This window comes from Diorhabda sublineata, chromosome 5, assembly GCF_026230105.1.
Source record: "Diorhabda sublineata isolate icDioSubl1.1 chromosome 5, icDioSubl1.1, whole genome shotgun sequence".
In the NCBI taxonomy this organism is placed as follows: Eukaryota; Metazoa; Arthropoda; class Insecta; order Coleoptera; family Chrysomelidae; genus Diorhabda; species Diorhabda sublineata.
Genome location: NC_079478.1, coordinates 20,020,589 through 20,037,362, shown reverse-complemented (window position 1 = coordinate 20,037,362; position 16,774 = coordinate 20,020,589). Strand labels below are relative to the sequence as shown.

At 32.5% G+C, this 16,774-nt stretch overlaps 1 protein-coding gene and 1 long non-coding RNA gene across 4 annotated transcripts in view; one reads left to right on the top strand and one right to left on the bottom strand.

Annotated features, from left to right (window-relative positions):
- The window catches only part of LOC130444561 (uncharacterized), a 20,393-nt gene extending 11,876 nt beyond the window's left edge, over positions 1 to 8,517 (bottom strand). Inside the window, exon 1 of the long non-coding RNA XR_008909972.1 lies at positions 8,420 to 8,517. This is a non-coding gene — a long non-coding RNA (uncharacterized LOC130444561). The remainder of the gene's footprint in view (positions 1 to 8,419) is intronic.
- The window catches only part of LOC130444560 (uncharacterized), a 24,766-nt gene continuing 15,854 nt past the window's right edge, over positions 7,863 to 16,774 (top strand). The window contains exon 1 of one of the 3 annotated variants that reach the window (XM_056779761.1): positions 7,863 to 8,063. In XM_056779761.1, the coding sequence (XP_056635739.1) occupies positions 8,003 to 8,063 (61 nt within the window). In that variant the 5' untranslated portion in view covers positions 7,863 to 8,002. Of the gene's footprint in view, positions 8,064 to 8,164; positions 8,512 to 9,293; positions 9,430 to 16,774 lie in introns of those variants that run through there. The other 2 variants (XM_056779762.1, XM_056779764.1) reach the window with 2 other exon arrangements.

The window sequence follows — 16,774 nt, the reverse complement described above, 5'->3', positions numbered from 1 at the left end:
CTGCAAAAGTTCTTGCTTCAGTTTTTTAGAATCATGATTTATTTTTTTGAATAAGGATAGAACAATAACTGGAGATTACTATTCGACAATACTTACCATTCTACGGAAAAAAATTAAGGAGAAAAGACGCGGAAATCTATCCAAAGGTGTTTTGTTTTTGCGGGACAACGCCACCACATACAAATCTCATGTTGTCATGCAAAAAATTCGTGATTTAGGGTTTGAATTACTAAAACACCCCCCTTATTCACCAGATTTTGCTCCGTCCTACTATCATCTCTTTCGTCAACTCAAAAAAAGTTTAAAAGGTCGTAAATTTTCTTTCAACGAGGAGGTAATAGAAGCTGTGGAGGTCTGGAGGTCTGCAGAGCAAGAAGAAACATTTTTTTTTGAAAGGTCTAAAGACGTTGCAGGTTCGCTGTAATAAATGTATCCAATTAAGTGGAGAATATGTTGAGTAATAAAATATTTTGATATTGAAATTTTGTTTGGTTCTATACTAGATTAAGAATTTTTCAATATATCCTCGTATAGTGTTGAGTAAATCTAAATCTTCTGTAATAATATTTTTTAATTTGTTACATTCAATAGTGTATTCGAGTTTATATTTTGGATTGCTTCAGTTATACATAAATCAATGATTTTTGATTTAGTTGTGTTTATAATATCGTAAAATTTTTTTATGAGAAACGCACCTGTTACATTTATATGTGATATATTGAAATTTAGGAATTTGGGTTGGATACGTGTATCTTCACATCTCAATAAGAATATTCGCCGATTTTTTTGGTTGTAAGCTTATAAAATGAATTAGTTATAAATTTCATGGAGAATTTTTAGAAATGGTTCACATTCATAAGAACGAAAAAGCTATAAATGATCTAAATAATTTAAATAAAATTTATAGTTCTATTTTGTAAATTCTAATAAAACTACACATAATTTAATTGATTACTGCTGTCATATATTTCAGATGTAGGGACCAAGGAAAAATTAATTTTTCTTATTAGAACAAAGTTGATTTCATCCTTATTTTGATATTCATGATGCAGGTGATCTATAGATCAAAATAAATAAGCAAATTGTCAGTGTCAATATCATATTTTGATAAAGGCTTAAAGAAAAGTCAAAACGTCAGAATTTATCTTTCTTTAAAAAATTATCAAAAAAAAACTAATTCTAAAACAGAAAAGAACTAAAATCAACAATATTTAGATGCATTAATATATCAGAAGGTCTAAGAAATAAGATATAAAACTCAATTTATTGAAAAAATTTTAAGTTATGGTGTTTATTTTCTTCTTTGCAGCTATTGGTTTTTAGAAATTTAACAATAAACAATATTTTTAAATAGAACAAGAATTTCAAGTTTTACTCTTATTTCATAATTTCATTGGAAAAAAAGTTTAGATATAAAATAAAATAAGTGCTTTGAGAAGGTACGAAATTTTCAGAGTTTCAAGTTTCTAGATCTACTGAAATTTTAGAAAAAAAAATTGAATTTTCCCACCTTTTAAGGGCGATATCTCGAAAAGGGGTGAGCTGAGGAAATGTTATTGAAAAGACCCATATTAATTTCATATGAGCAGACACTTTAGTCACTGAATTTTTTTGCATGAATTCGGAAACACCCTGTATATAAAATTTAATCTGTCGACATTAGCCGTTCGAGGTGTTTCATTTAATGTATGTTATAATTATTTTAATTTGTTTTTCGAATTGAAAATAGTTAAACGAGGGTTACTACTTAAGGGTTTGAACCAATTGTCGAAGCATTTGTTTCCATTATGATGATAAGAAACAGGCGACCATTTGCTTCAAAGTGCTTCCTGTGCGAACAACTTTGTTGGATTAGGCTCGTCTTATAAGATCCATACAGTCGATTGTCTTTTTAAGCACCGTAATTGAATTATTCAGCATTTCTTTGCATCACACTTCTAGCAAAAAATACAGGTGTATAAATTCATAACTCACCGTTCTATGTTGCTCTACTGGAACGGGACGACATATCCAGTTATTCCGAAAGACGTCTTTTCGAGTACCACTATTAAACTTTTTTTGAGCGATTTTCCAGTGATTGTCGAATTATGCGTATTTGACTGTACGCTATCTTTATAATATGTTGTTTAAATTTTCCTAAACTATTTAATGGTCTAAATTTTTATATTGTTATACTTTGATACATATTTATATATTGTGCTTGACCATAATTTCAGTCCTAGACGGTGAATACATAAATATTCGAAAGTTCGGAAATATATTAGAGATAGTACATTTAGTGTTTAATTTTGTCGCATTTTCACTGACAAACAGGCTTGACATAAACATTGAGTTTATTTATTCTGGTTGCTATACAAATGGCTTGAATTAATTTTTGGTTAGATTAGGTTAGGTCGAGTGTAGTTGAATTTTGGTTGGTTGCATTATGAATGACCATATATTTAGTAGAAAAGCGGAATATATAACTATATCTTCCCTACTTTTTCTATAAATTTTTATGGATAATTGAATAACTTAAATTCTATAGATTACATTGTGTCTCCCTTATCAATGGCAATAGAATAAGTTTAATATTTTTATTATGGATATATTTATGAACATCAATAAAAGATGTAATTGTTTTCAAGACCCGATATCATATATTGATACTGCCTAGTGATTTAACGAGAAATTACTAGCAAGTGAGTTTATTCTTTATAATCATTTTCTGTGGATGGTATGTAATTTACGAAATTATTAAAAAGAAGAAGTCTGCGATTTTACCGCATACCTTTTCATACATAAAATTTGTATGTAACTTTTTATAAATATGATTTCCCTAATAATGTATATCGTTCAAAATCCCATAATATAACATAAATTTTTGTGCCGTTGTTACTCTTTAAAATGAAATTGTGTTGAAAAATGTAGTACTCCACTATTTCTATTAGAGTGGTTTATTTTTTATATTGAATTTACTTCATACTGTGAAGAAAAAAAAGCAAAAACAATTTTTATTTAAAATGCACCAAAAATTTAAAAATAATATTTTCGTGTGAATTTTGGAGCAATTGGTGTCTAACAATGATTTGAATAAAAAAATGTTGATAATCACAAAGTAAATTGTGAATATATAGGTTAAAGAAATGTAAAAGAAATTTCATCATATTACGAAGGTTGCTATGTACTTAAGTTTTGATATTGACAAATAAAAACATATGATTGCATATGGCTTTATCGTTTTTCAAAATATTCTTCATTGAGATCAAAATACTCTTTTGCATGCGTTTGAATCAATAGTCGAAGCATTTCCCATTGCGATTGATTACCTTCAAGAAATATAATTTGGACACATCCACCGCTTCTTAGGTGTAGAAAAACGTTTATCTCTAAATTTATTTTTGATCTGCGGAAATGACAAGGAATCATTGGGTGACAAACAAGGACTGTACGGCAGATGACTGATCAATTCGATGTTATGACTGATTAACAATTCTTTTTTACAGCCAAATGTTCGTGCAATATTGAATAAATGCGAGTGGAACTAATGCCCAAGTATATCTCAACCTCACGGTATGTCTCATGAGAATCATGCATTATCAGTGTACGCATAGCATGAATGCTTTCAGGAACAACAGCCGATTTTGGACGACATTCACGAAAGTCGTCTTGCAGTGAAGAGCGACCACGACTAAATTAGGAAAACCTGTGAAACACAGTAACACTAGGTGATGCTTCATCAGCGAAAGTCGAAGCGAGTTTGTATAAGCCACGTCCAAATTCATAAAAAATCATCGCACGAATATGTTCGTGATTTAATTCTATTTTTTGACCAAGATGAATGTTTCAAGTGTCTTTTAAACAACTCAATCAGCACTCGTATAACAACACGTTCTGAGAACGTTTACCTTAAAAAATGTCAAACTATGGCTATGTCAAATTTGACATATCTATAACAGTGTTGCCATATCTCACATCTTAAATAGTCAAGTTATTTTAGTTTCGGATCAGCTACGAGGAGGCGGAACAGATCCGGGATCATTTAAAACACCCTCTTATATTGATAGCTTCTTCCAGATGTCGCAATGACAGACCCATCATAAGAAAAAAACCTACTACCCATCAGGATTCGACTACGGACCGCAACAGGAGAGAGTATGAACGTTCAAGGAGAAATAAAAATCCGATTGGTGCAGAGAAGTTTACATATAAGGTAATCGTAGCTGACATTGAAAATGACGTGATTCTGGGAATGGACGTAATGAATCTTGATGGACTTTAAAATCATAACCATTAAAGTGGGCTCTGAAGAAGTATTCTTTTGTCCATCTGAGAGTAACAGGCTGTTGGAAGCTGTATAGGAAGATACGGGTCTACCTGCACGAAGTGAAGCCACTGGGAATCATGGAAGTAGGTATACCAATTATAATGGAGCGATGAAGGGTGGTGGAAGAGGGTGGTAAAGGAGTACTAATTGGAAAAGACAGGTAGAACATCAGCCGTCAAACACAAACAAAAAAGATAGTGCTGAAGCCAAGCCAATCAGGCAATCAGCTCGCAGACCTCCAAGAGCAAAGAGAGAGAAAGCTCAAATAATAATGCCAGAGATAGAAAAGGAGAAAGTAATAGAACCTTCTACTAGTCCATGCGTGTTTCCAGTAGTACTCGTGAAAAAAAAAGGATATAACAACGAGATTCTAACTATCGTCTTGAGAGGGAATGGATATACACAAATTGGTTCGCTCGAATCTTCAAGTTGCCAGCGACAATGAAATCGCGATACGATATGGAAGCCACAGACGGCGTTTTTAAAGAGGGGGATAAAATATGGCTGCTCAACCCGACCAGGAGAAAGGAATTTTCTCCAAAATTACAAAAATCAAGGGAAGGTCCATACTTAATCAAGAAAAAAATCAATGATGTCATCTATCGCAAGTAATTTTGAGGTTTTTGTAGCACAGATTAGTTCAGTTTATAATAAATAGTTGTAGTGAATAAAACGAATCATCAAAGTAATCGAAGAATTTAAATAAATTATTCAAGTTAGTTAAGTGATAGTGATAAGTTGATTATTATAATTTAGTGTAGTGTATAGTGTAAGAGACGGTGTCTATTAATTAACCACACGAATTGAAATCGTATAAATAAATTAGAAAAATATTACAGTATTCAGAATGAGCGTTATTCGAGTTTTTTACAGATACTTGAAACATACATCTTAGTACAAAAATGGCATTGAATCGCTAATATGACTTTCGACGTAGGTCAAGTTGATAGCAGTGTGCCGATCAGCTTGCTTTGACTTTTGGTGATAGAGCACAATCTCGCGTCACCGTGTTTGGCTCAATTTTCAAATTTCAATCCGTTACCGTGTTTTGATGGTTTTCCGAATTCAATCGTGGTCGCACTTAACTGCAGGGTGAATTTCGTGAAGGTGTTCTGAAATTGGTTTTTGTGCCAGAAAACATCGATACTGTGCTTAAACTGATGATGCAAGATTCAAGTGACATATCGTGAAATTGAGGCATACTTGGGCATCAGCTCCGCTCGCATACATTTAATATGGCATGAAAATTTGGCTGCTAAAAGATTTGTTCGTGTTGGATACGGCATAATATGATAATCGCTCAAAAAAATACTCGTTTCAATTGGTGCAAAAAATGCTGAAAAAAATCAATGGCAGTGCTTTAAAAGACGTATATGACATCTGGACAGGTGACAAATCATAGATCTATGCATATTAACACAAAACTAAACAACAATCAGCTGTATGGGCGCATAATCCAACAAAAGTTGTTCATGCACGAAGCATTTTGGAGCAAATTGTCGCCTGTTTTTTCGGAATAACTGGACATGTCGCCACCCACGTCCATTAGAGTATCGTAGAATGGTACGGCAGCATTTGCCCAGAAGTGTTGGAAAAAATCAGGGAAACCAATCGCGGAATACGAATCATTCTCCACACATCAGTTCAAACAAAAACGTTTTTGAACAGCTAAAACATTGAATTGATGGATGGTCAGCCATACAGATTTCTTCTTTTTCCGCATATCAAAACTAAAAGGCGAGGTTATAGTTTTTTCTACAGCTGAAGAATCGGTTGATTCGTTCAAATAACATATTTTGAAGGTACCACAATTAGAATGGATAAAATGTTTCGGCAATTGGTTGAAACGCATGCTAAAGTGTATTGATTTCAATGGAGCATATTTTAAACAACAGTAAATTCATAGTAAATTATGAATATTTGTTTTTACTTGTCTATCTCAAAACTTAAATAGCCTCCCTCGTAATTACAAAATAATCATTGAAATAATTTCCAAACTGGAGAAAATCGATCCAATACAACTTCTAGAAAATAGAAAAGTCTACGGCTTAGCTAATAGCGAAAGCTTCTCCTCTTAAACTTATGAGTACAAAGTATTCCGTGAAGAATTTTCTCCAGAAATAAGCTGCATTAGGTCCCTTTCACACCAAACGAATTCGAATCAAGTTGAATCTGATTGACCAAGGTTCGGCTTCGTGCGCTCCGTTTAAATGTGAAGGGACTCTTTTCCCGCCTTCAGACCCGACGAATTTGATTTAATCAGGTTTGATTCGAGGTCGCACTTGATTCAACCTGTCAGATTCCTCGTCCGGTCAGTCTTGAATCAACAACCATGCGAGATGCACGTGGAATTATTAATTTTAAAAGTTAAAGAAAATAGTGCGATTTATGACGCCAGTGATAAAAATCACATACCAAAATCCGGCCTTTTCTTATTTATGTGATGTATCCACACTTTTCTTGTTTTCTATTTCCGCCGTTACCTCCTACGAAACACTATTGCATTTAAAACAACAAAAACAAAAAATGATAGCTCAAAAGAGGGGAAACAAAAAAATGAAAGGATTTTTATAGATTCAGGTTGATTCAGCTGGTGTGAAAGAGTGGAGATGACGAATCAGATTCAAATTGATTTGGAGTGATCCAGATTGATTCCGATTCGTTTGGTATGAAAGGGGCCTTAGTGTTAGCCTTAAAATATGCACCGATCGGTCGACAAAAAATGTAGTTTGTTTACCTATGTAAAATTTTATACTTACTGAAATCTTATAATTTTTTAGAGTCGAGAATTTAGAAGTAGTTGAAAGTGATAACGAGATTGTATTTAATAGTACTTGATAATAACTTATGATTTTTGAAAATAGATTTGATATTATGTAGATAAATAAAAATGATTTCACTTATTGATGATTTTTTTGTTTAATTTACGTCGCATATTTTGCTTATGTTATTGTATATTACGAGACATGGGTACATATTTTGCAAAAAAATTCGTAGCCATGTACTTTCTTTACATATAACTCACAGCTTTTGTTATTAGAGACTAAGTCAGAGCAATTAACTCTGACGTATACTTTTATTCATATTAGACTCAACCATTTCATCCCAGGTTAAACATGGAATTGGGTTTGGCCGGTAAATAAATTTAAAATGTAAAAGATTACAATCAATTATTTTTATTTCCGTTTGTATAATGTGTATATATTGATTACCACGTTGATAGGGGTCTAATATATTTTAAACATATACTTGGGTACAGTTGATTTATTATGCGAAATGAATCCGGAACACTAATTTATTCTAATAATAGAACTAGATATAAACCGAATTAGTTTGATAAGTAAACGTTTTCAAAAGCAAATAACTCATAAACTTATAGAATTAATCGAATCGACAAACAATGGTGATTATTCTAATTGAGATTGAACCTTTTTTCGTATTATTTTTCCATATCATTTTAATCAACAATAGACAAAACTGAGGAGCATTAAACTGATAACGAAAAACAATGATAGCGAGGTAAAGTGATATATAAAACCGTCTTTATTTAATTAATGATTTTAAATTAAAACAAAAAAAACATATCAGAATTAAGGTTTGGAGTAATAGTATTAAATCGAGCAGTTTTAACATTCCATGTTTCTCATCAACCATTTTTTATAATTAAAATATATTTTTTAAGGTTAAGTGAGGTTAATGAAACGAGCCTCTACTAATTCGACAAACGCACGTGAAATGCAAGAAGTAACCGTTTACGGTAAGCGTTGTTTGTATATTTACGATGGATAAACAAATTTGTATAAATCTATTATTATAAACATTCCATTCGATATTTAAACAAATTAAAATTATCATTGAGGTCATTTGAAGTGCCCCATATGAATTGATTGTTAACATAAGCTTTTACCATTTCGATAACCCAATAGATAGACATATTTTGGAAAATATGTAGTATGTAGTAGTGTACAAAATACGTCGTATCAAATTTGTATAATTTGGCAAAATAATAAAAAGAAAAATATTGAGTATTTCGAAATGGAATTGATATAATACGAAAGTATCGTAGTGTAAATCAGTTTTAAGTTAATTGAAGAGATTATATGAATTACTTACATTACAAATCTTGGAGAGGAAATTTTTAATAAAACTGTTGAATCGTTTGTTATTGTGTTGTATCAAACACCTTTTTTAAGTCATGAACTCAGGTGAGCGATTATACATTTTCAAATAATCCGTATTTATATGAAAAATTGCGTTTCATGATTAGAATTGTGACTATTAAAAAAATACGATTAGCAATTACTTTTCTAGCATAGCAGTAATTTACGTTACCAAGTACGAGCACGCTTGTTAATAGTGATTCAATTACGCATTAAAACTAAAAGTAATTGAATCTTTCAACAATTACTCTATTTAAATTGTGGCATTTGATTAAATTGCCTTGTAGTGATTAACTTAACCATTGTAACTGATCTGCCACAAAAATTTTCTTTCTGATACTCTTTAATAGATTTCAAATATTTTATCGATTTAGTTGGAGATCGATATTCACTTTGCTTTTGTATTTATTTGTCTTTGAGTGAATTTTTTTCAAACTAAAAACACTTTATTTTGAAATAAGATATTTTTTTCCAAAATAAATATTCTATTTTCATTAAGAAAGCTATTCTAATATTCTATTAAAATAAGCACTATAAATTCCAGGTGAAAATGAATAGTTTTTACTCAATTACATACTTTTAGGATTAATTTTACTTAGAAACCTTCCTTTCCCACGACACGAGAATGAACCCAGATGTTCGCTACAAAGCAAATAATCAGAGGGGGCTGAATCTGACGAATAGGGTGCATAAGATAGCAATTCAAACTTTAATTCATTAATTTTGGGTATTGCGATACCAGATGTGTGAGCTGGTGTATTATGTTGTGTACAGTTTTCTCATGTCCAAATTTTCAGTCAATATGCAATGCACAAACCGCACTTTTTGGAATATCTAGGTACTATGTCTGCTAGCTCGCGCACTTTCAGTCGACCATCATCCAGTACCGCTTTGTGGATTTTTTTCAACATTTCTGAAGTCGTCATCTCATTTAGTCGACCACTGCGATTCTGGTCTTGACAGGTAGTACGGCCACATTTTATCCCTATTTAATTATAGCTTATCACATTATCTTCCCTTCTATTTTTTAGTCTACAAGGCAATCTTTTCTCGTTCGGTCTCCATTCTGTAATTTTCCTTGTAACTTACCGTTTTTCCGTTCTTTTAATGTATCTGTACTATTGTACTCCAACTTTCAGTGGTCCATGAATTTTCCTAATTATTCTCCTCTCATATATCCTTAGTTGTCTTTCGTCCATATTTTTTAGTCTCATAGTTTCAGCAGCGTATGTAACCATTGATATTATAGTAGTTTTACAGACTTTTAATTTGGTTGCACGGCTAATTCTATTGCTCTGCATTATGATTTCGTACTTATTTTATGCCCTATATCCTGTATGAAATCTTTGTCTTGTCTCATTCTTTGTGTCATTTTTGTTGCTTATCATTATTCCTAAGTACTTAAAGGTATCGACTACTTCGTAGATGAGGTCGTTTATCTTCGCTGTTTCTTGTTTGTGAACTTCCTTCTTTGATTCAATCTCCATATATTTTGTCTTTTTTTCTATTTATTTTTTTCTGATTTGTTTTCAATCCTCTTTTTCCTTTTTTCCTGCCTCTCTTACAATGTATTCTCTAGATTTATTAGGTTTCTTGCTAATAGATGAACAGCATATGCTATTATTTGTATTTATTTATTAATTATACTTCCGTTGATATTACTTTCCCTTATTATGCCTTCAACTGCAATGTTGACCAATATCGCTGAGAGACCGTCACCCCTGCCTTACCCCAGCATTTATTTCAAATTTTTGTGATACTTTTAGTTTCTCCAACTCCTTTTTAATCGTCTTCATTTTCAGATTGTCCAATGTTTGTTTGAATTCGATGAATAGCATTTGCATATTAATGTTGTGCTTATAGCTTTTTTCGATTATTTGTTTTATAGTATGAACCGTATCTACTGTTGATTTTCCTTGTCTAAAACCTTTTCGATATTCCCATATTTCTGGTTCCACTATTTTTTTCAATCTATCATTGTTAGTATTTTGTATACAGTATCAAGCAAACGAATACCTTTATAATTACTACATATGTATGTATGTACATTGGTATAATCAATCCAGTAGACCACTCTCTCGGCATTGCTTCTGTTTCTCATACTCTTTCTATGATCTTGAATATTTTCTACCCTCGGTTATTTCCCCCATATTTTATTACTTCATTCACTATTTTGTCTGATCCTCCTGTTTTATTGTGTTTCAGTTTGTTGATTGTAATTACATTCCGCTTCCGTGGGTTTTTCTTCATTTTCTAGTATTGTATCATTCTCACTTATATCACCTTCGTATTCAATGTTTTCTTCCGTTAATAATTTTTTGTAAATACTGACACCATTCTTTTTCATTAATATTTGTTGTAGTACGTTTTCTATTTTGTTGCTTAATACGTTGATATATTTTTACATTATTTTTATTATCATTTTCCATGTTGTCCATACTATAATTGAGCCATTTTACTTTCTTTTTTTTTATTACCTCTGTCTTATCTATTCTTTTTTTTTCTATATATATATATATATATATATATATATATATATATATATATATATATATATATATATATTAATCATCTTGTATCTTGTTCCATAGTTCGTAGCTATTTCAACTGAGCTTCTGTTTTTTCTCTTTAATTTTTACTGGACATTCCTGATCAAACCATTCATTATTTTTACTATATCTTTTGTACCAATGACTTTCTGCGTTGCATTTTTCATAATTTCTTATCAATAGTATCTTTTTATTTGCTCTTTTGTAGTTGCTTTTCTATTTCTTTTCTGTATTCATCTTCTCTCGTTTTCAGTTCCTGTACATTCCTTTTCTGTTTTTTATCGTCTTGGTCACTATATTTATCATTCTTAATTTCATTTTGATTATTACTAAGTGATGATCAGTCTCAACACCTGTTCCTCTGTACGCTCTTAGATCTTTAACATTTTCAATATTCTATCGTATTTCTTGGGGCGCCAATATGTCTATTTTGTATTCCAACATTTCTTTTGTAATTTCTTACATTTTTCCATTGCCAGTATTGTCCTGAAATTCCATGATGTCATTGTCACTACATCCTTCCATTTGTTTTTCTTGTTTTTACATTTAGCCATTATCCATTTCATTGCTTTACCTTAATTACTAGTTTGTCAACTTCTTCTCTTTATTCCCCCCTCCATTTTCTGGGACTTTTGCCCTAGGTAACTTTTTTCTTTCTATTTGCACTTTTTTGAGTAGTCTCCATTAATCCATATATTGGTACCTTTCAGTTTTTCAGCCTGTTTCATAATTTCCAATTTTTTGTTTCCTTTTTTGATCTTAACTATAATTGGTCTCTCTTTGTTTGTTTTGAATGCTGTTGCATTCTACTAAATCAGCTTCCCGGTCGACTTCTAAATCTATTTTCCTAATTATGGATTGGACTTTTTCCTTTCCTATTTTTTACTTTCATCTTCCCTCCTCGATTCCTCGAATTATTATATTATTGCGCCTTGTTTCTCTTTCTACATTTTCCAGTATTTCTTCTTGTTCGGCTATTACATATTTGATTAAGCCTTTGATTTTCTTGTTTTAATTCATCTATAATGTATGCATTTCTGTCTATTTTTTCTTCCATGCTCCTGAGACGTTCTTTCATCTGTAAGAACATTTCTTTCTATTGTTTCCATATCGCTCTTTCCATTTTTATCATTCATTTTTTTTTTGCTTAACGCACCTTAACGAATTCCGCGTCCCGTTCAGTTTCGCTAGGCATCTACTCAGTTCAGCCCCCATCAGTCACCCGGACTGGCAAAACTCGTCTAGCTGCGTTATTGTGTCTTAATTTATCTATTTTCTTTGGATTCAGTCCGGTTCTGTATTCTTATTAGTTTGAGTTTCTAATTATATTGGTTTTTAAGAGATATTTGTTTATCGCTTTTTTTATATTTATCACTATTTAGATTTTCGCTATTAATAATTTTGATTTGTTTTTATTACCCGACTGCCAGGAAGGGTTATGTTTTTAACGCGTATCTTGTATGTATGTATGTATGTAATAATCTTTATTACCTTGTATCTCAAGAACCGCTAAACGGATTTTCACATTAGAGGTATCGTTAGATTCGTTTCAATTGCCCAAGTGTTCTTAGATAGAAGACATTTAAAAAAAACCAAAATGGCGGATTTTGGACGCCATGTTGTGAGGTAAAAAATTTTTTTTTACCACCAAGCGTATCGAGTTGGGTATCAAAATGAAGGATTTTAAACACTGATTGTAAATATGTATATAATTTGCAGTTTTAATATTAAATGGAACGATAAATAATAGACGAAATATCTATGGTGCCATATTTAAGTCTCCGAAATGTATATTTGCGGCTTCAACAATATAAAGAAAGTGAAGCTATATTCGGCAGAATTAATGTTTTACTTTTTGGAGATCTTATACAGTTGCCTCCAGTGTCTAAGGTGTCACTACGCAGAGAGCAGTTGGAGCCGGGAGAACTGCCACAAACAGTATTTGTGGAGTTCGATGACCCAAATATAACAGAGAACCGACCTGGTATTGGAGTCCGGATAGAGCCTTGTGCTACAGAATTTAATGCTTTACGTGGTAAAGGCAAGATCGAGCGACGAATGCTTCCCTTAATTTTATGCTGGGCAGTGACGGTGCATAAATTACAGGGCACAACTTTATAACCGAGCAGTTATAGATTTAAGTAGAAACTTATTTACAAAAGGTCAAGCTTACGTTGCTTTGAGCAGAGTGATGACTCTCTCCGGACTTGCTATTAGTTCTCTTGACCCTAACAAATTGCTTAATCAACCACATGACATAAACTCATTCAAGGAATTAATCCGGTTACGTAATCTTAACTAAAAAGACATAAATAAAATAATAATTAGAAAAAAAAACAAAAAACCCGCCTGCATGGATAAGTAACAATTAAAACAATTAAAAATCAACTGAAAAGACTGAAACAAGATGAAAATTCAATGATAAGGTATTATAAAAAATAATGATTAGGTACTTAAAACCAGAAACATAAATTGAAACAGTACCAAACCAATGTACCTGCATATTGTACACTTAGAAATATCAGCACGGTAGTTTCTTCACTTTTTTGCAACATTATAAACATGATTGCAGATTATTTTTTAGTGGTTTGAAAAAAAAACATTTCTTTATCATCAGGTGCTAAAGCCATCAATAAATTAACACATCCATATCTTCAGCTACAACAACTACTTGAAGAGAGGAACAATTTATAGCAGATTGCACAATTAATCGATCAGCATCACTTTCGGCTTGATTCCACTCAATATTATTTTCGCCTAGTTTTTTACACAATATAAATAGTTCTGTCCCCGCTCTAAGAGGTTTCTGATTTAAAATAATATAAAAAAAACAAAATTTAAAAAAAAATCATCAAACACGGAGCTGTTCTTGAGGACTTCCGACGCGACTACTTTGCGCTTCCTCTAATTGTTTGTCTATGATTTTTCCTAGTCTGAATACTTTCGATACCGCGCTTAGCAATGTTATGCCTGAATAATTATTGTAGTCTTATTTGTCTTCTTTTTGAAATCGAGATAAAATCAAATCTATTTCCCAATCTGTCGAAATTTTTTCTTCCATCCATATTCACTGTAGTACCTATTTTTGTAGCATTTATAGACCCCTTTCTCCCAAATTTTGTAGCATTTCTTATATAATATTGTCGTATCCCTCCGCTTTACCCTTTTTCGCCCCTTTTCTGTACTGCTTCTTCTCTTTATATCGATTGTTCGTTTTCACAGTTTTCTAGTTCTAGATGCCCTTATTTGGGTTTCCTGTTTATCTTCTACATTAAGTTTTCCTCAAAGTATTCCCTCCACCGCTTTTCAATTTCTTCATCAATTTCCCATTTATTAGTTTTCTTTTAAACCTTGAATAAGAGTTTCTGATTTCTTTTACAGTTTTCTTCTATCTGTGCCAAAATCTTTTATCTCCTTTATTCTCTCCATTTTTGTTTCTTTAGTCTGGTTTGTTCTTGTACATAATTGTTGTACCATCTCGTTACTTTTTTATTGTCATCAGCTCTGGTAACTTGACATACTTACATACTTTCATTGCGATCTCTAGTATTATCTCCTTGAATTTATTTCACATCTCTTCTATCGATACAATAAGTAGTTGATATTGCCATATTTCCATTTCTTTTTCGGTATATTCTTTGAATTTTTCAGCTACTTCCTGCTCCATTAATAAACGAGGCATATTTTTGAAGAAAGTACCGTTTTGGAATTAAAAAAAGAAGTGCAAGGATATCGCAATAATTTTATTTTTACATGAAAGCCTGTACCTTAATCTACTTTTCTACATAATTTCCGTCAATATTGAGGCACTTGTCATAACGTGGCACCAGTTTTTCATACACTCTCCCTATAAAATTCTGCCGCCTGACTTCTTGTTAACCACTGTATCCCAACTGTTTTGACTTGTTATCGTCTTGAAGACGCTGACCGCCCAGGTGTTTCTTCAAGTGCAGGAACAAATGATAGTCGCTGGGCGCCAGATCAGGGCTATTGGGAGGATGATCTAGAGTTTTCCATTGAAAAGATTTGATGAGATCTTTGGTCCGATTAGCCACATGTGGACGGGCATTGTCATGCACCAAAACGATACCCTTACTCAACTTGCCACGTCTTTTTTTCTGGATTGCACGACGCAGATTGTTCAATGTCTCACAATAAGACGCTGCATTGATTGTCTCATTACGAGGCCGAAATTCCACTAGTAATACTACTTTTCTGTTCCAAAAAACTGTGCACTGAGCGGGCAGAAATTGTTTGATTAACTTCACTTTTTTGGGTGATGATGAATGTCGCCATTCCATGGATTTTTGTTTCGATTCTGCTGTGACGTAGGCCACCCATGTTTCGTTACCGGTAACAATTTGGTCTAAAAAATATTCACCTTCATTGTAGTACCGCTCAATGAAAGTCAATGCACTGCATAAACGTTGGGTTTTCTGCAAATCCGTCAACATTTTTGGAACCCAACGTGAACACAATTTCCGGTATTTCAAGTTCACGCTCACAATGCTATACAAACCACTACGAGAATATTGAGGAAAGTAGTCGTACAATGTTGAAATTATAAAGCGTCTGTTTTCTCTCACCTATTCGTCCACTTTCTGCACCAAATCTTCATTAACGACCGAAGGACGCCCACTCCGTTCTTCATCATGCACATTTGTGCGGCCATTTTTAAATGCTATCACCCATTTCCTTACCATTCCATCACTCATAATGTTTTGTCCGTAAACATTCACAGATCTCACGATGAATATCGATCGGTTTTACGCCTTTAGCACTAAGAAATCGTATAACAGCCCGTACTTCACAATCGGCGGGACGATTGTCGGAGGCATCTTAAACACTCAGTAAACAACGTATACAATGAAGAATCAGACTGTAATAGCGTCAGTGCGTCAGACAAGAGATACAGGTAATCAGCGCGCATGTGCGGAACGCCGACCTTGGGCATGCGGCGGCGGAATCGCAAAACGGTACTTACTTAAAAAATATGCCTCGTATTTCACACCTCTTCACTTATCTTTGTTCATGAGAACATAATAATAGATCTTTTAACCCTGCTGTTGACCTTTCTAGTATATTTATGTGAATCTTTATGTTGATAGAATGTATTAGTTTCTATTGGGTTATTCAATGTAGAGACATTTATCAACTTCACCCTATTTTTGTTTCTTTTATTCTCTCCATATGCACCAATTAGCTCACCGCTTTGCTCGCCTTACTTTCCAACCTATCTATTAAAATCTCCTATTATTATTAGTCTGTCTTGCATCTTAATTTGGACCATACACTATAATTATTGTTATACTTTCCTTTCAACTCAATTCTACTCTTAGTATTCTTTCTGTAAATTCGCTCCAATTTTTAATATACTTTTTATGTTCATTTTTTAATACATCTAATTCTTTCTTTTGCGCTACTTTTTATATTTGCTCCATCAACATCTAGTTCAATTTCACCTTGACCTTTTTTTGTTTCTGTAATTTCCAATATATCCAACATTTTTTTTAAATTCTTCTATTAGTCCTCTAATGTTCCATGTTACTATTTTCCATATATGTTCATTCTCTATTCTTTCCTCCGCATTTAATTTCCTTTCATTGTATTTTTTTTATCCTTTCTGAACCTCTAATTTATTTTTTGTACGGTCACATGCCATTCTTCTTGTCGTATACGTTTTCATGACCATTGATGTCCTTTTCTATATTAAACTTGATCTCTAACGTATTCATTACTTTCCTATCTTTTTTTTTGGT